This window comes from Carassius gibelio, chromosome B20 (assembly GCF_023724105.1).
Source record: "Carassius gibelio isolate Cgi1373 ecotype wild population from Czech Republic chromosome B20, carGib1.2-hapl.c, whole genome shotgun sequence".
NCBI classification, from domain to species: Eukaryota; Metazoa; Chordata; class Actinopteri; order Cypriniformes; family Cyprinidae; genus Carassius; species Carassius gibelio.
In genome coordinates, this window is record NC_068415.1 from 8891173 (window position 1) to 8911185 (window position 20013).

Consider the following 20013-nt stretch of genomic DNA (forward strand, 5'->3'; position numbering starts at 1 on the left):
TTTTGAGGGCGGGGCATTAGAGTGTAGAGAGCGTGGTTAAAGAGAAGGTTAGCAATTGCATAAAAACACGCTTAAAGTCATGAAAAAAAACTTAACACAACAAGAAATTTGTGAAAAATGTTTTAATTAACAGCTAGCATTGCAAATATTATCTAGATTCAATATATAGCATTCAGCTTTGAAGAAGTTATGATTATGAAAACATTTTGTGCTGAAAATAATATGAGGATTGTTTGGATTGCAAGGCAGTCAGACTTTATTTGCATAATTATAATACTGTTGCGTAATGCCTGAAGTGAGATTAAACATAAAAATATAAGATTTGAATATCTGGTTCAGGTTATGCCTGGACAGCTGATATAATCTATAAATTGACCAAATCAGCTGTTTTACCGCAAAATGAAGCATTCTGAAGTAACATATATGAAGACCTTTTAAGGAATTCCCCTCTTCTGAGGGTTAAACTGGACTGAATGGTCAATATTTGATCTCGCAGTAGGCTACTCAGTGCAAAGTCCTTTGAAATCCCTTTGTATTAAAGAAAATATTAGGCATAGATCACCAAGACAGCTAAGGTTGCACAAATACATGTCTGGTAAAGGTAACAGCTGATAGATTTGGAGAACATCTGCAGTCCAAAGAGAGAAAAAAAATCCATTGACAAAAAGATCAGATTAAAACCTTTTTGCATCTAGCACAAACAGCTTTGATAGTTTTCTTTGGAAGAGTCACTAGAGCATGGGTTACAGAAATGTACTGATCTGTAGCCTCTGGCATGTCTAAAAATGTTCCTCTCTGCACAGCCTGCTTTATTTGAATTCATCCTTTCACAGTTACTTTTCCAAATTTGGAGATTAAGTGAAAAAATGTGCCGCCCAAAAATATTAAAGAATAACACAGTGAGGAAATGGGAAATAATAGAACATATAATGTGTAATATTTATTGTATCCATCTTTAAAAAAACCTGAATGGAACCTTTAAGGGAAAAACATCTTACCTTGTTTTAAACTGAAACCTCACCAACAGTACACACAATTCCATATTTTCTCATTTGCAAGGTTTGTTTTTATACTATTGTAGGTAAAGACCCACCTCATCAAGTGCTCTTTTGTGTTGTACTTTTCATTTGAGAAATGCTGTATATGATTCAGTGTATGAGTGAACTGTCTGAATGAATCAAAAACAAATTCAGACCTTTTTGCAAAACCATTTGGCCGGTTAGCTCAAGAGTGCTTAATTTCTGAATATGATTGTAAATAGCTGATAGAATGATGATGATTGTGATGTTGATGATTGCTGAACTATTCCGGCAAAATGATTTTCATGTCAGTAAATGGTAATCAATATTCTCAGTATTTACTGGGGCATATGGGCATTTCAAGGGTCTAGGTTAATTATGTAAAATATTCTACTTGAGTCCGATCCCAGTTTGACAGTCACTCATTCTCACATGATCTTTGCTGTTCTCAGTTACATTTTAATATAAGCAAACATGGCTGCTCACATAAAGTATATGAAAATATATGATTTGCCATTCAAGAATAAATGTAAAAAAAACTTAACCATATAAAAAAAAATCTCAGTCCATTTTTCTGATAATGGAGAAAAAATATATCCATCTTGTGTTTCCTTATGGACTGTTATAAATGAAACCTGCATTTGTATTATAAACCTTATTCAACACTGAATATGTAGAACTGTTCTTCAAAAAAGTTATGTCCAGATACAAATTTGTACATCTGACATTGTCCACAGATGGGTCTTACAATCTGTCATCTTCCTCATAGAGCAATGTCCCACTGAAGATCGTAAGGGGCTCCACGGAGTGGGCAAGTTTACCTGTGACCAGGTCAATGCATACAGTATCTCCCTTCTCCAGAGGAAGTATGATGTTGAAGATGACCAGGGATCCAGGAGTGAGCCGTGCCTCTGCCATGGGTTTCTCAAGACCCTCAGGCTGATACCCTGCTGAATCTCCGCGGACAATTCCATAATTGGATTTAGACAAGACTGCCTCGATCTTGACATTCTTGTGACCTGTCAGGACTGCACTGAAGAAGTATCGCCCCTTCACAGGTGCAGTGAACATACCTGTCAAAATACATTTAGTGAGAGAATTTATGATTATGACAGACCTTAATTCACACACTATATGCTTGTCTCTAGCATACATACCTGTCTTTGGATCGTAGGCCTTTCTTTCATTGACAAAGATCTTGTTGAAGATGATAGTGCCTGCATTGGGTTGCGGTCGTGTGAGTGCTGCTGAGAATGACAGTCTTGGGACATTTGCATCCTCTCCAGGAGGTCCTGGTAAGCAAGAAAATAATTATTTTAAAAATTATTTAGAAAAAGTATTTATTTTTAGTAATTTCAAATTTATTAGTAGACCATTTTATTAGTAGTTGTAACAGTAGTAATAGTAAGAACACACTGACCATGTTCACCTCTGAGACCTAAATAAGAGAAAAATTTGAAAATATATAGAAAAATATAAGTAATTTGACCATATAAAATCCTGTTCTGGTGATTTTGTGAAATATATATTTTTATAGAATATTAGGGGTGGCACGGTTCGCTGAAAAATAAAACCAAACCATTCGGTTCACCACACACTGTTTGGACAAATTCAGACAAAAATTATGTCAAAAGGCTGAACGTAGGCCACTGTATCAGTACATTCTCTTTAAGTGACAGTCTTTATATTAATCGAACAGCAACAACAAAGAAATCACTCACTGCTCTTGATTAAAAAGCTTTTGTAACTTTAATAAATAATAATCTTTAATTTACAAAGTCCAATATGCAATGCTGTTTTAAATTTGATTACTTTATTCAATTTCTGTACCTTAAAACTTGCTAGACCTACCTAAAAAAAAAAAAATCACTGTTTATTGTATTATTTGTGCTGTTGCTTGTAATTGGATATAATATTCTTCTTTTTTTTATTAGAAAGTATAGTTTTTCCATAAACAGCACAGACCGTACTGTACCGAAACCGTGACTCTAAAACTGTGAAACAAACTGAACCGTGAAAAAGTTGAACCGTGCCACCCCTAATATATATACATACACACATACTGTATTTATTTAGTTATTTTTTTCATCTCGTTTATTTACCTGGGGGTCCTTTTGGTCCTGCCTTCCCTTGTGGTCCTTCTCTGCCTGGAGGTCCTTGAGGCCCAGCTGGTCCTTTGGATCCTTTCTCTCCCTGAGGACCAGGTGGTCCAGGAGGTCCTGAGGATTGGCCCAAAAGAAATTGCTTGGTTTTTCACATTCAAAAACAAACAAAAAAACTGATAGATGAGATGTATGCTGTGCCCAATTGCTCTAAATTCTTAACACAAATTATAAAATTGAGATATGTAACATACCAATGAAGTCCTCTTCAGTGAAGCTCTGGAACTCCTTGAAAACATGCAGTATGGAAGAGTTGAGGTTGTTCATTTTGCCATGAATGTTCTCTAAGTGAACATTCTGAATGCTGTTGATGGCCTCACCGTGAGAGATAACTGTGGAGTTTAGGTCATTAACACATGTCCAAAGCCCAGAAACGTGTTTGTTCAGGCCATCTTTGATTATCTGAAGGTTTATTGAAAAGGAATCCAGTCTACCGCAGACATCCTCCATCTTCGAGAGCCTCTTATCCAGCCCTTCTCGAGAAAGTTTGCATTCTCCCATTTCAATCATCAAATTGCTGTTAAAGCTACTGATGCCATTAAAACGCAATTTACTGTCTGCTTTGTGCTTGTTCAAATCATCCTGAATCTGATCTAATTCAGAGTTAATTCTTTCCTTAGACGAGTCCAGATCGAAAATATAGTTTTCATGCCCCTGTATGGTGTTCCTGAGGCCTTTCAGAGTGTCATTGATGGAGCTGAACGTTTGGATTACCCCTGTGATCTCACCCTGAATGGACTTGAGGTCTTTGCCAAGCTTGCGAGTTATGGTATTTTGATTATCCATGTTCCTCTGATGGTTAGCCATGCTGATAACGCATTGGCCTGTGCATTTCTCAACCTCCTCTTTCAGTGTGCCCACTTCCTCCTGGAGGTTTGAGCATACCAGCGAGCAAGCATACTCATCTGTATCTACTTTTCTGCGTAAATCTGTAAGTTCTCTCTGGAATGTGTTAAAGGTATGGTTGGTTATGTTTTTTATTGTACTAAGTTCTTCCTTTATCGTATTGCATATGTCACAATCACGTAACATATTCTCCACATCGGTGACAACTTGGTTAAAGTGCTCTCCGTTATGTCCTGTCAGATCCTTCATTTTTTGAACATCTTGGCTGATATCTATAATACGGTCCAATAAGGAGTCACCAGACACACTTAAATCTTTTAGTTTGGTGTCAAACTTCTTAATGTCCTCCTCATTGGCAACAACCTTCCATTCCAGGCTTTTCACAGTATCTGCTGTCTCACTCCCTTTTGAAACGCACGTCTCTGTGCACAAATTAATCGCTGACTTGAGCCCACTGTCGAGATCATTTGTTTTGTTCCCTAACCTTTCCAGATCATTTTTGTGGTTGTTAATGAAACGCTTCAAATCTTCGACATCAATCTCCACAGTAGATATTCTATTACCATGATCATCGTTTCGACTGAGGACAGAGTTTTTTATCTGGCCGATCTCTCGGTGGACAAACTCCTTCATACTTGTCTCAGTATGGGAGCATTTTTGCTCGGTTTTTCGAACCGTCCCATTCAGTCTTCTCTCCAGTTCTCTAAGACGGCTGTTGAGTTTTTCATCAAGTGCTTTTAACCGTCCACCATTGCCATTGCCTGATCCTTTCAACTCTTTCTCAAGACGTCCTCTAAGAACATCATATGTTTCTGCAGTCGAACTGACCTTCCTCTCAATGGCACCAAGCCTCCTGTCCAGATCACTCAGGGAATCACAGCAACTCTGATAGTGGGATAGTTCCTTCTTGAGCAAATCTGCAGTTTGTTGGTGGTGCTGCTCCATCACACTGATGTGCTTCTCCAGAGCTCGGATCCTCTCTCTGTCTTCCTGCTGTTGCCTTTGAATGCTCTCCACTCCAGTTTGGCATGACGAGCAAGACAGTGTCACCCGCCTTTCCAGCTCCCTGAGAATCTCCTCTTTAAGTGTGCCATAGCGACTGTCCAACTCATTTCTGATTCCATTGCCGCCCACAAGGTGGTTGTTGATGCTGGTGAGGGTTCTATCATGGACCTGTGTCATATTGTCCAGTATGTCCAGCTTGGTCTGGATGCTGTGAATAGTGTCCCTCATCCCTGGTTGGGCTGCATCGGCCAGATTGTTGCCACCACTGATGCCTTCCCTTCGAGATTCCTCCTGTAATTTCTTATTCATGTTGTATAAGGTAGACTGGAGATTTTGAATTTGGTCCTCAAGTTGTTTAATCTTTTCGCTGTCACTTCTCCCTATTGAGGGACATTGATTGCACAAGTAATTATCCCTGAAGTTATTTGACATTTACTAATTCAAACTGAGATCACCACCAGAGTTTGGTCACATCTATTTTAATCATTCAGATATGTCCAAAGCATTTCTATAAAGAGACCTATGAAGCTATTTTTTTAAAGAAGACAAAATATTATAATAAAAAAACAGAATACTGCTTATTGAAAATATTGAATGAAAATATCAGATCAACTTGACTCACTTAATGAGTTCTAGGGTTAAAGTTCGGTAACACCATACCTTCTTCACCAGTAGTTCTGTCCCTGCCTTCACTGCAGTCCTCTCCTGAGTACCCATAACAGCACTTCCATTCCATCTCTGTGACCATTTTATAGGCAACCTTGTACCGTGGTTTTCTATAGGTCCGATACCTGTGGTGTGAGATATTTCATCATATACAGTTCTAGCAGGAACTGTGAATATGATCTCTTTGTGTAGTATTTTTGCTGTAATAAAATAAGCTTTTACATATGTGTACTTCTGTGACATTTCTGAAACTCGCCACTTAAAGTTGTCAAGTTTAATTTAATCATCTTTCAAGACTTTAACCTCAGCCTCTAATGGAACTTCTCAAGTAGGCAAATAGAAAATATTTCTTTTCCGTTAATATCCTTGGCTACGTATCACTTTTCGAAAGGCCACATCAGTACAATAAAGGCCTGTTCTTCTTTTTCTTTGAGCTGTTGTTTCTGGGCATCCTTTTGTTATTTTATTCAGTCAAAGCTTTCAATACATCATTAAAATCTTTGAAAGTGTTTGCTTTGCTCTGGCAAGCCTCTTGTGTGTCTACTGAACTTTCAAGTGCAATTGTTCTATTATTAGAACAATGTTTATACTCTATTCATACTTGTGATGTGACTTCTGTATTTTATAGGGGACTAGTATTGCTTTCTTTGAAGATTTTGGATAAAACCGACGTTTAATGAGACCTAAGAAAAAGGTCTACTTGACCTTGTACTTATGACTGAATGTGTTCTCTAAAAGAAATGAGTAAAATAACAACATTACAAGTAACTTTCTGGTACATTAGCAGTTTCATCTGAGACAGATTTATGTCTCAACTCTCCCATCTCCATTCCATGCATAGTTCTGGTGGACATTACAATTGAGTGAGGGACACGGTCCAAACCTTTCCCGCTTGACACTGTCATAACAGTAAGTGGTAACCAAGATTAAATGAAATGCAATTTGGCTGTTTTTTTCTCATGAATACTTACAAAACCACATGGGAACACTGGCCCCAAGCACAACGCTGGTATTCAGGTTTCACATACGTCTCCACTCCATCTTCCATTACACAGCTTACAGTCTTTGTTACTACGTAGGCACACCAGTTCCTGTTTGTGTACAAAGCATATGCAAATTATAATTATTAAGGCTTCAGTTCAAATGGTTGAGGACTGCCATCTTCATTTTAGACAGAGCTAAATTAAAAATGTACCCTGTAATTAAAGTACAAATAATTGCCCTTCAAAACCAAAACTTTCTTCTTGTGACACCCACAAAACCAAAACTTTCCTCCAATGACGCCCACAAAGCATCACAAAAGTTAGCAAGTTCATGGAAGGCTTCTGTTCAGTCAGAGCATGTGCATTCTCCCTTCAATTTGGATGGAATACCCTACAAAAATAATCGGAGAGAGTTTCTTTTTATTCAATCAACAATATACAGCGCTGCCAATGTAGTCCAGGTCCCGAACTAATGATTCTAATGATCAGGTCTTTGTAGTGAATGAAACATACACATCATTATGTTAGGCTTTATGTCAATTCAATAGTCAAAATTAATAATTTTAATGATTCTGTGATTTCAATGTCTTGGGACAGCTTTGCAGTAAATGCTGCTCCAACTCTGCAATTGCTGTTGGGCCACTTGTGACATGCATTTGAAATTGCAACATTCAATTTTTATTCAATTGTAATACAATAATGTGATGTGGAAGAGAAGAATTGTTGAAAAAAGTCATAATTTTAGTTTTCTTTGTGCACCAAATGTATTCTTGTAGCTTCATAAAATTATGGTTGAACCGCTGATGTCACATGGACTATATTAATGATGCCCTTATGTTTCTGGGAATATTTCAGTTGTATTGCTGTCTATGCAGGGTCAGAAAGCTCTCGTATTTCATTAAAAATATCTTAATTTGTGTTCCGAAGAGGAACAAAGGTCTTACGGGTTTGGAACGACATGAGGGTGAGTAATTAATGACTTTTATGATCCCTTTAAAGATTTTTCATGACTACAATAAAGATTGACATAAAATAAGAGTTTGTGTGTGTGTTTTTTTTAAGACTATTGTTTGTCACTTGGGTTTATTTGATGTTTATTTCTTAAATGTCCACCCATCCTGTAAGTGAATGAGGGAAGGGATATCCCCATCCTGCTCAGCGATTTACATCTACTCTGGGCACACAATAGACTTAAGTACATTCATATAAAACCTAAGTTTACGATAGGTGTGGGAAGAGGGAAGTTGAAGGAATTGCTGGAGTATACACAAATAACGGGTCATAATAAAAATAAGTGGAATTCTAGTGTGTCTCCATATTATAAAGATTAGTGAGTTTATTATTAGTATAATTTCTCTTTCTCTCTCTCTCTCGCTTTCTATCTGTCCATTTTTGTTGTTGTTTATTTTGTTACCTTCTATTATGTCTGCTGTCATATTCTTCCTTTTATTGTCTTCTATCATATTTTTTCAAAAAAAAAAAAAAGAAGAAAATGAAAGTTTAGAGAGACCTTGGAGTGCTTTATGATTTAAAAACTTATTTTCTGATTAAAGTGATAAATTGTGCTGTTTTCTCAGGGAGGTTGTTTAGATGGGATTGAAACCAGGCTAAAATCCAGTGCTTCTGGTTCATCACAATAACTCACTGAGCTTGGTTAATCATTCATTATCATGAGACAGGAATGTCTCGATGCATCAGCTGCAAGTGCTCTCACACATACAAACAAATGAGGCCCAGACACTGAGAGTACACAAGTTCAACACGGACATCTTCACCACAGACAACCATGCTTTTCAAATTCTACACCCACTCAATCTTTGATTAGTCACGGTGCATCTATTTGTATATGTCTAAATGCTGAATTAAGTCTTACTTTTGATCATCATTATGAATACAGAATGTTGTGTTGGTTTGTAAAATAATGTGGAAGATTTATGAGTGCAAATTGAGATTAAGGATGTGATGAGAGAGAATTAAACTTTAATTGTGCAAAGTTCTGGATGGATTCATGAAAAATAGAATGTGCATAGAAGCATTAAATAGGACATATAGATTGTGGTTGGGAGTATGCAACTAAAAGTGTGATGGTGAATAGAACACTGTGCCATTGTTTCAGCTTTATTCTGTGGGGGAGGTAAAAAAAAACTAAGGACAAAGGACTGGGTCCATGTATACCAATGGGAAAAGAGGAAACAGTGGTTCTCGGCTTTATCAAATTTGAGAGTGGAAAAGTAAACAAAAACTTTTGACTCACAATGGGCTCTTTGTTTCATATGTACACAAATCCATTTTGATTTTGTACAAGATCACTCTTAAGAATGGGTTCCAATGTCCAGCATTCTTGTACCATTTTGCTCTTGGTTTAATTACCACACAATGTTTTTTTTTTTCAGGATTGGATCAGTATTCTTTTTTTAACTCTTACTGTAAACACTTTCAATCACCTAATTATTTTTTACAACACACACTGCAACTGTCAGCACTTCACTGCTTAATCATATAAACAAGAAGACTAGACGCCAGTGTCAAGCCTGTGCCACTCCAACTCAAGAACATGCAGCTTAAGGCGGCTGAATATAAACACGTTCCCTTGACAGGATAAAATCCACAGAACCCATTTTGGCAAGGAATGAAGTATCACTTCAGCATCTCAAGCAGAAACAGAATTTGGACAGAAATAATAGTGCACACAGAGTACACAGCAACAGTAGGCCAATGTATTGCTACGCTCAAAAGAGAAACAGCGGTTAGGTCATCAGGGTAATTGAGTTATCCATACAAACAAAGATCAAATATATAAGTAAGCTTTCTAAAGATTAGTAGAAGGTTTTCTTGGTGTTTTAGGCCAACAGAGAAAATACGTCCAATCTGAAGTCTACAGGCCATATCTGAAGATCTGCTCTCATGGTCTTCTTCCACTAGCCTTATTTGCACACTTTTTCACATTGAGTGAGGCAAAACATCATTAACTCTTTAAAGCCTATATATAACAAAAGCCATATATGATGTCTCGTAAAGCCATATATGTGACCCTGGACCACAAAACCAGTCATAAGTTCCACGGTTATATTTGTAGTAATAGCCAACAATACATGGTATGGGTCAAAATGATCAATTTTTCTTTTAATCCAAAACTCATTAGGATATTATTTAAAGATAATGTTTCATGAAGATATTTTGTAAATTTCCTGCCATAAATATATCAAAACTTCATTTTGATTAGTAATATACATTGCTAGGGACTTCATTTGGACAAAAGGCAAATTTCTTTTACCCTCAGATTCCAGATTTTTTAATAGTTGTATCTCAGCCAATTATTGTACTATCCTATCAAACCATCCATCAATGGAAAGCTAATTTATTATAGTTGATGTATAAATACATTTACCTTTATGATTGGTTTTGTGGTCCAGGGTCACATGTGTGTATTATAATGCCATATATAATGCCACTAAATTATCGACATGGTCAAAACTGTGTACAGAATCTATATATAATCTAATATTTGCCTTCTGTCATCTGACTGATATTTTATACCTTAATCTTTACAGAGTTTTATATTGTTATATTGTTTATAGGGTTACTTCATTATCCATACATAATTTTTAGAAAATAAATAATATATATATGATACATCAGGCATTTGAGAAATGGCATTTAAGTAACTGTTCCATTTAAAAAACAATATTGATCTCTGACTATTATTTGATATAGAAGGCTGTACAGGGTTAGTGTCAGAACCACAGGAATATATATACAAAATACACTTTTACACAGTTTAAACACTATCCAAAACATCTCCACACAAGGATATTAACATTGGCTTGGTCAGTGTCCCTACATTGCTTCTGTATCATATTTACTTGTTATATCCAGTATCACAAATGTTTGCAGTTATGGTTTAGATGTAAGAAAGTGTGTATTTCCTATTTGAAATCTAAATGATTTAGATAAAAGCTGAGCTCAGCAAGCTCTTTGCGAAATGCTTACACATACTCCGAAGCAAACATAGTGTGCACGTTTGCTGAGAACACTTACAAACATGTATACACTTTACACTTTACATCAAAGATGAAACTAACAAAGTTTCTGGAACATCATAAGTTTTGTCATAGCAGGAACTACTTGTTTATGATTCCAGGCAATGCATCACAGTGAAAGATAAGCATTTGGAACAACAAATTTGTTAAAAGGTAAGTAATGACGTTGCTATATATATTGAACAATTTATGATATTTAAATGCATGTCATATTTCGGACTTTGTTTTGTACAGAAAAGTCTGTAAGTAAAATTCATGTTGAGGAGGGAGTACAGTTAATGTCTCTTTCAGTTTTCTCGCATCTGTTTTGGAGAAATAGTTTCGCAAAATATACATCAGCAAAAAAAGATACATTTACTGGCAAGTAAAGAATCTGTGCAAACCAGCTGTTTATAAGGCATAATCTGGACTGCAAGTCACAGTACAACTCAATCAAAAAGTAGAAGAACAGCTGATATCATTCAAGATGTTGAACAGACAGGAAACAGGGGGCACACTGTGAAGGAGGATTCAGCTACCACAAGTTGTCTTATATTTCATACATCTGTAAAAACAAAGCAGAGTTCAAACAGTGGTGCCAGCAGGGACCAACACATTCTTTCCCAAACTAGTGCAGAGCAGAACCTCTTTACTCCACTGGGCTGTGCTAGTGCCAGGATAAGTGCACTTAAGGTCTTCACTGTTTGGCCTCCGTCCCATTTCACATGCACTGATGTCTCTCAGTAAAGCCAAAAAAGGGCAGACCTGTCCAACAGTAGCTCACTCACCCAGAGCCTGCAGTTTCATACTAGATTTATTGACTAGAACCTAATAAACTCAGTACAGTTTGACCTTATATTTGCAATATCAGCCAGCTCAGACAGGTGTGACACATGCCACATGGCATGGTCCTAAAAACTCAGCTTGAATGTTTGTAAGCAAGGCTACATGACTTAATTAAGTGCTGTGACAGCTGACCAGATATGGTATATTAATATTTCACACTTTTTTACTTAGTTATGAATCTTTTAATAAAATAAATGCCACAAAGTTAGTAAGTCTCTACAGAATAACCCAAAACAGCCCTAGACATAACTGATCATTTAGATCACAAAACAAAATAATTCAATGGTATAAATATTTAAGAATAATAATGAAATCATTTTAAATACATTTTTTGTAGACATTCTACTTCACATGACAACATTTGTTCAGTGTTAAAAAATATGAATCGATCAACTCTGAGGCGTGTTGCTAAAATGAAAAGTTACCTGTGTCTGCTGGCAACCTTAGATCCACTCTGTGCAGCTGATTCAGACTGACTCTCATCCACATGTTGAGTGTTTCGTGACGCGTACGTTCCTGCTCCACAAATATCTCCAGGCAAAATCAGCGCCAGTAGAGTCAATAGGTAAACAAAATATAGTGCCATGGCTTCCAAGTAAAAACAGATTTGTAAAATAAAATAAAAAAACGATCGTTACATCCAACAGCTTCGGCTTAGAAAATGCGCTTTGTGCGCATCGAGTGCAGTCCGACAGCCCCAGCTAACTCTCCACTGATGTACTTCATAAAGTTCTGTGTAAGTGCTGTCTAAGTTTATGTACCTTTGTCATCATTTCGCAAAGTGTCCATTAATCTTAGAAGATGTCGTCAGTTCACCCTTGACACACGGTTCGCATTCAAACACTAATGAGAAGTGTCCGTTTTTTTTCTTCATCGCATGTGCAGTCATAATGTGAAACGTGCTTTGAAATGATGCGGATCCAAAACTCCTTCCAAGCCCCCCTCTCCACCTCCCCCCCCCTCTCCCTCTCCCTCTCCATGCTCTGCTTTTAAATTTTAGGTCCCTCCTGGATTTTTACTCGAGTATCAGTTCATAGATTTTTTTTTTTTTTTTAAAATAATGAAATACTTAAAATATGATTTTCTTTTTTCTTTTTTTTCTTTTTTTTGTAACCAGACTTATATTTGATTATTTTGCCCCCCAAACCTGCCCAATATGCTAATCTCTTAAAAAACTAAAATATACAAACAGCTTTGATTTTTTTGTATAAAAAAACAATATATATATATATATATATATATATATATATATATATATATATATATATATATATATATATATATATACACTGTAAAAAATTTCTTGTTGTTTTTACAAAAACTTTTTGGCAGCTGTGGTTGCCAGAATAATTTTGTAAAAATACAGAAAACTGTAAACACATTTACGTCAAAAACTGTTAATTTTACAATATAAAGCTGTAATTTACAAACAAGAAAATGTGAATATAAACCAGTAAATTCAACAACACACAAAATTAAATCTGTTTTGTACCTTGAAAATACTGACAACCACCATAATAATAAACATGGTACTGTATAAGAGAAAGCCACATGAAGTATCAAAGCTCATCACAAGTAGCTTCACCACAAGCAGAAGTATATATTAACATATAGAAGGTGCACATTTATGGAAACACAAAACACCATCATGGTAACACACGTGATACTTAAATAATGCAAAAAACTTTCATTAAGCAACAGAAGATGTAACATAAAGCTCAAATGTACATAACTGATAACAAGAACTATTTAAAACATGATTATTTAAACAAAATACTTCCAAACGTGGAGTGTCACCCAGGGAATTCTGGGAATATCAGTTTACAGTTTTAGACTGTAAATTATACATTGATTTGTTCTTTTTTTACTTCTAAAAGCTGTATAATTAACAGAATTTTACTGTAAATTTACATTAAATGCTTTGTTAGATCTTTTACAGTTTTTCCCTGTATATAGTACGGGAACTTACTGTTAACCTATTATCAGTTTTTTTCCGTAGCGTTTTCACAAAATTTTACAGATAAAATTACACTTATTTTTTACAGTGTATATATATATATATATATATATATATATATATATATATATATATATATATATATATATATATATAATTATAGTTATAAATACTTCATGATAAAGCGATGGCCCTATAACTATATATATCTATATATATATACACACACACACACACAATTATAAATGTTCTGCCCCTGGTTTGAAATCCCTCTGAAATACACAAAAGGGAAAGCTGTCTCTGATCTGGTCTGGACTTCACTGGACAGTTTTCTCAGATCTCAAGGTTGCTGAGATAGCATTGCATATAATTGCTGTGATCTCAAAGCAATGCTGAAGGGAGGATCCAGGCTGCTAAGAGACATGACCTAACCTAACCTACCCTAACAATCAAAGACTTTTTTCGGTCTACTGGACCAGAATAACAGCCTCAGCAAATTTTCATCTTTAGGATCAGTCCAAGTCAGGGTTTGTCTGGAGAGTCATGTTAGACGTCAGCATTGAGGAGGACTATGACCACTTGTAGATGTTTCAGTTATGATGGTGCTAATGTAAGAACCCATGCAGACAGCAGTTCAAGGTTTTGAGTGAGGTCTTTCTTCTTGGCCAGACATGAGGAAAAAGTGTGTCAATGTATGCGTGGTGTGTTTTTTGAACTCCCTTCAACAGTTTGATCTCTGTACTTTGTAAAAGTAAAAAAAAATCTGATAGATTTAAATCTCCCTTTATCCATGTCTGTCTATACCAAAAACTGAAATTTGATCTTTTTCTCTATAATGTAATTAGGCTATTCATTATTCATTTCAAGACATCTTTTTTCAATTTCTATTTGACTGTAGTCTGCATTTCAAGCTCTGATTTGCCTTTAAACTTGTTTTAGCCAAAACTGGATCTTCCCTACTTTCTTTTTGATACTAAAAGCACTGTTAAGTCCCTTGTCTTTGTACAACAGATTACAATTCCTGAGGGGACAGTTTATTTGCAATCAGTGAACAAAAGCTGTGGTACACAATATGTAACAAACTGGGGGTGTTGTGGTAGATTTTTCTCAGGGACTCTCAGATATTTCTGAGAGATCTTAAGACATGGGTTATTTAGAGACATTAACTCAATTTCAATTCAAATCAAGTTTATTTATAGCACTGATACAAATAAGATAGATACAATAGATACAAATCATTGCAAAGCAACTTTACAGATAACTAAGTTTCTACAATATTTAGTAGTAACTTATCAGTGGTGACCGTCAGTTTATGTGTATATGACAGAAATGTACTGAAAAAAATCAATTAAAGATGTAATCAAACAGACAATGAACACTATTAACAGCAATTATTATATGATGCAATCAAACTTATATAAAAAATTTGGTAGTTCTGTATGTTTTTTCAGGGTTGGCATCATCTGAGGGCCTCTGAGGGCCTCTGGCATCATCTCTTCTCGTGTGTTCTGAATCCAGACTGGAGCTTGTGTGGCAAAACAGAGAAACAAATAGAGACATAATTAGCATAGCTGCTGTTTAAACCAAGTAAAATTCATTAGTTTAACTCTAGTTTAATTAAGCTAAAGAATAATAATGCACATTTAATATGATATAACTGCAGTGCTAAATTATGAGATGTATTATTTGAATGCTTGGCCAAAGAAATGTGTCTTTAATCTAGATTTAAACAGAGAGTGTGTGTCTGAACCCCGAACATTATCAAGAAGGCTATTCCAGAGATTGGGAGCCAAATGTGAAAAAGCCCTACCACCTTTAGTGGACTTTGCTATCCTAGGAACTACCTAAGCATTTTGTGACCTTGGGGGGCATGATGGATTATAGCATGGTAGAAGACTAGTTAGGTATGGATGAGCTAAACCATTAAGGGCCTTTTGGGTAAGTAATGATATTTTGTAACTGAAGGTTGCCAGTGTAGAGGTTGTAAAATTGGGGTATTTGATCATATTTTCTTGACCTGGTAAGGACTCTAGCTGCTGCATTTTGAACTACCTGTAGCTTGTTTATTAAAGATGCAGGACAATGAGCTAGCAGTGCATTACAATAGTCCAGTCTAGAGGTCATGAATGCATGAACTAGCTTTTCTGCATCAGAAACAGGTTCGTAGCTTGGCAATGTTTCTAAGATGGAAGAAGGCTGTTTTTGTATTAGGCTGTTTTTGTAATATGGGAAATAAGGTTTTCAAAAGACAAGTTGCCGTCTAATATAACACTCAGATTTTAGACTTTAGAGAAAGTAACAGTACATCTGTCTAGTTGCAAATTTTAATACGATATTCTGTTTACTGTTTTTTGGTCCAATAAGTAATATCTCTGGCTTATCCGAATTTAATAGGAGAAAATTATTGGTCATCCAAACTTTTACATTTTTAACACACTCTGTGGGTTAGATATTTTAGAAATTTCATCTGGTCTCGGTTGGATATACAGTTGAGAACCATAAGCATAACATTGGAAACTAATCCTGTATTTTCTAATAATATTACCAAGGGGCAACAGGTACATTGAAAATAGCAAAGGACCCTAGACAGATCCTTGTGGCACTCCATATTTTACTGGTGATAAATTAGATGACCCCCCCCATTTAAATAAACAAAGTGGTAGCTATCGGACAGGTAGGATCTATATCATCTTAGAGTCTACTCTTGAATACCTGTATAATTTTGTAATCGATCTATGAGTATGCCATAATCTATGGTGTCGAATGCAGCACTAAGATCAAGTAAAACTAGCAATGAGATCCAGGCTTGATTTGACGCAAGAAAGCAAGTCATTTGTAATTTTAACACGTTTCAGCAACTTTAATGTTAAAGGGATAGTTAGTACAAAAATTACAAAAATATTCCCCCTCATATTAATCTAAACATCTATGGCTTTCTTCTGTGGAACACAAAAGAAGATATTTTGTCAAATGTTGAAAACCACCGATTTTAGGACCCACTTACTTACAAATTATAGACAAAAACACTACGAAAGTCAATGGGGTCCAAACGTGTTTGGTTACCAACATTCTTCAAAATGTATTTTTTTTCTGTTTCACAGAAGAAATATATATTTGGCCCTGGACCACAAAACCAGTCATAAGTACAATGTACAAGGTACATTTTTTTGAAATTGAGATTTATACATCATCTGAAAGATGAATAAATATGCTTTACATTGATTTATGGTTTGTTAGGATAGGACAATATTTGGTCGACAACTATTTGAATATCTGTAATATCTGAGGGTGCAAAAAATCTAAATATTGAGAAAATCACCTTTAAACGTTGTCCTAATGAAGTTCTTAGCAATGCATATTACTAACCAAAAAATTAAGTTTGATATATTTACGGTAGAACATTTACAGAATATCTTAATGGAACATAAACTTAATCTAATTGGGTGCAAATTCTACACAGCAGGCTCCTTTCCCTGCATCTGCTTTTCTGAAGTTCAAGTGTGTTTACATTCTTTCTGTCTTGACCTGCCATCCTAACACCAGTGGATCATGGTGTTTTGTTTGGTTTAGTTGTGTGTGTTCCCTGTATGTTGTTTTTTTACACTTACAAGCACCCCAAGAATGCCAGTGATTGCCACCCACCTTCAATGTATTTGACAAGATCACAGCAGTTTCACTATTTAACAAAACCTTAAGTTTAGGAGTCATCGAGAGGCATTTAACCCCAATGCACTGCTCTGTGTTCTGCTTGAGTCCCAACACACATACCAAAAGGCAACATAAATTCCATCGAGCTCAATGACAGCTGCACTCCCGCAAAAACACAGTCCCATTAAAACCAGTCTCTGGGATTTGATTCGTTGCTTCTAAGATTAGCATTATTTGACTGTGATTGTCTTTAATAGGATTATCAGTCATGACATTGCTGTTTGCCTCCTCAGACACAGGATAATCCTTAACTCATGATTTAATTGAAAAAAAGTAGCCTTAAGTGTTTCTTAAACACATGTAACGTATGATCCTTCTGTTTCCAATAATGACTTTCATGGCTGACCGTGAAACATCATTCTGCGTCAGCAGCACCACACGCATATGTCATGGTTCCCTTGTTAACGCGCAGCGAAAAGAAGAATGAAGTGGTTACTTTTGTTTTCTTTGTGCACAAAAAGTATTCTCATAGTTTAATAAGTTAACAACTGATATCACATGGACTATTTTATCTATGTCTTTACTACCTTTCTGGGTCTTCAACATGTCAGTTAAAGTGGTGGTGCTGTCTAGGCAAGGTCAAAAAGTTCTCGGATTTCATCAAAAATATCTTAATTTGTGTTCCAAAGATGAATGAAGGGATTACGGATTAATAACGACAAGAGGGTGAGTAATTAATGACAGAATTATGATTTTATTTGGGGGGTGAACTTTTCCTTTAAGATTTCTGGAACTCATCTCTGCGGCATTGCTACTATAGGAAAAAAAGGCCACCTGTAACATATGCGTGCTGTATCCAACCACACACATACACCATAATCATGTTAACCTGTTTAATCGCCAATTACATATACTGCATGGTTTACATGTGAAGGCTTAATAGAAAACCGCTGTGAGAAAAACAATTCCTTTCATTTATGAGAACGCTACATTGCTTTTAATGTTTACCATCTGCTCTCAGGAGCAGTCACGCAGTTAGTGGTCACAAATGTTGGTTGTTGCCATTGTTCTCATGTGGGAAAAGTAAGCCTTAACTATGTTTTTGCATACGGTTTGCTATTCATTTTGGAAATGCAAAGCGAATTATTTCCACAATATTTTGTGGCTTACACTTATGAACTTCTAATGATCCTGTGAGAATAAATACACATTACAACTGTTGATTCTGGAAGTAAATAAAATTGAAAAGCATGTTGTGAAGATCTTGATAGCCTATAAACACAAATGTGTTTTGTTTGGGGTCTTTCATTGTATTTTTTCACAATGTGTTTTAGCAGGGTCAAACTTACCTCCAATACGTAGTTACTAGAATTTCACATTTTAATTTTTACATTAACAATATAAGGATAAAGTTTAAACAGTATCTGCCTGATTAGGTCAGAGGAACACATTAGAAGAATCTGAAGGGAAGAAAAAATAAACAGTTTCAAAATTACCATGAATATTTTTACACATACATCATGTGGTCTTAATCTTAAAAGAACATGAGAGTTAAATATTTGAAAGTTATGATTAATTGTAAATGCCAGAAGGATGTAGTTTTGATCAGACCCTTTTCCTTTGACATGGCACAGAGGTGAAACACTCAAGGAGATCAAGCCTGGGAAAGAGTTTGGTGCTCCGCGGTGCTCCTGCTGTGTCTTTAAACCAACCAGAGCAGCGGTGCTCCACTGGTGTTCACTGTGTTCTCAATGAACCGTGGAGGGCTGGGGGTTTAATGGTGGTATGAGTTAAGAAAGCAAAGAGATGAGAAAAGAAAGCCCTCCTTTGTGCAAATGAATGAGGGGAGAGACCATCCACAACCTTCTACTTCCACCCCTGCCCCAACACCAGCACTTGCTTTATTATCGTTTTGGACTAGCACAACCAACCACAGGGTAAATGGAGGAACAAACGCTAAAACCCCACAAAAGCCAAACATGCATCATGTTTAGGTTCATTTTTAAAGTCATGCATTCAACAAAGCAATATATTTATTAAAAGGAAAATAGTTGATGAATAGCCAAGAACCCCAGACAAATTCAACATAAAGTATTGAAATTAGTTATGCCACAAGCATAAAGGATTTTCAAAGCAAAGGGCCTTATGCCTTATGTTAGAAAGACTTGAATGGCCTTCAACTGCAACAGGACACTGCAGTCACAACGACCATGTGATACTTTGTTTTCTTTTTTCCTCCACCTTAAATTAAAAGGTGGGAGTTGGCTGTACTCCACTGCAAGACTGGTATAAAGACCAGTATTCATAAGCTCACACACACAGAGATTGTCGAGGAGTGTCAACATCCCCACGAAATGCATAATACTGGGTGTGAAACTGAGAAGTGGTCCCCATCTCATTACAAGTAACTGAAGCCGTTGTGTTTCTGTGACTAGAATGTATTTTGCAATTTAAAAAAAGCTCCCATCTTTTAGAAAAGTGTGGAGCTATTTGACAGTGAGTAAGTTATTCATTCTTAGGTTAAATTTCCCTGTAAATGTAATGGATTTTTAATGAAATCTTATACAATTTGTGATATAATAAATACTACACACTCTTTTTGGGGAATTTGTATTTTATATTTAAGAGTTTCACATTAAATTAAAACCAATATTGCACTAGTAGTGTCTGTCACAAATATGTATTAATATTCAGTGAAGGAAGAGAGGAGTGTGTAGCATTCTAGCCTGGATTTATCTTGTCTTATCGGCCTATAGTTGGGCATTCTGCCAAGGAATGGCACATCCAGCCTTGCGAACTAGAGGAGTTGTGTGCACCTTCATTTTTGATATGTTCCTGACAGTATTCCTGGAACAAATCAAT

At 35.9% G+C, this 20013-nt stretch overlaps 1 protein-coding gene across 1 annotated transcript; it reads right to left on the minus strand.

Moving 5' to 3' along the window:
• Positions 1-107: 107 nt before the first annotated feature.
• LOC127984499 (EMILIN-1) lies at positions 108-12450 on the minus strand. The gene is made up of 8 exons (XM_052587157.1): positions 11972-12450; positions 6670-6789; positions 5693-5823; positions 3376-5412; positions 3122-3238; positions 2440-2457; positions 2177-2311; positions 108-2092 (listed from the first exon to the last, which is right to left on the minus strand). The coding sequence occupies exons 1-8, from the start codon at positions 12130-12132 to the stop codon at positions 1764-1766; spliced, it is 3048 nt and encodes a 1015-aa protein (XP_052443117.1). The 5' UTR covers positions 12133-12450; the 3' UTR covers positions 108-1763.
• Positions 12451-20013: the final 7563 nt, after the last annotated feature.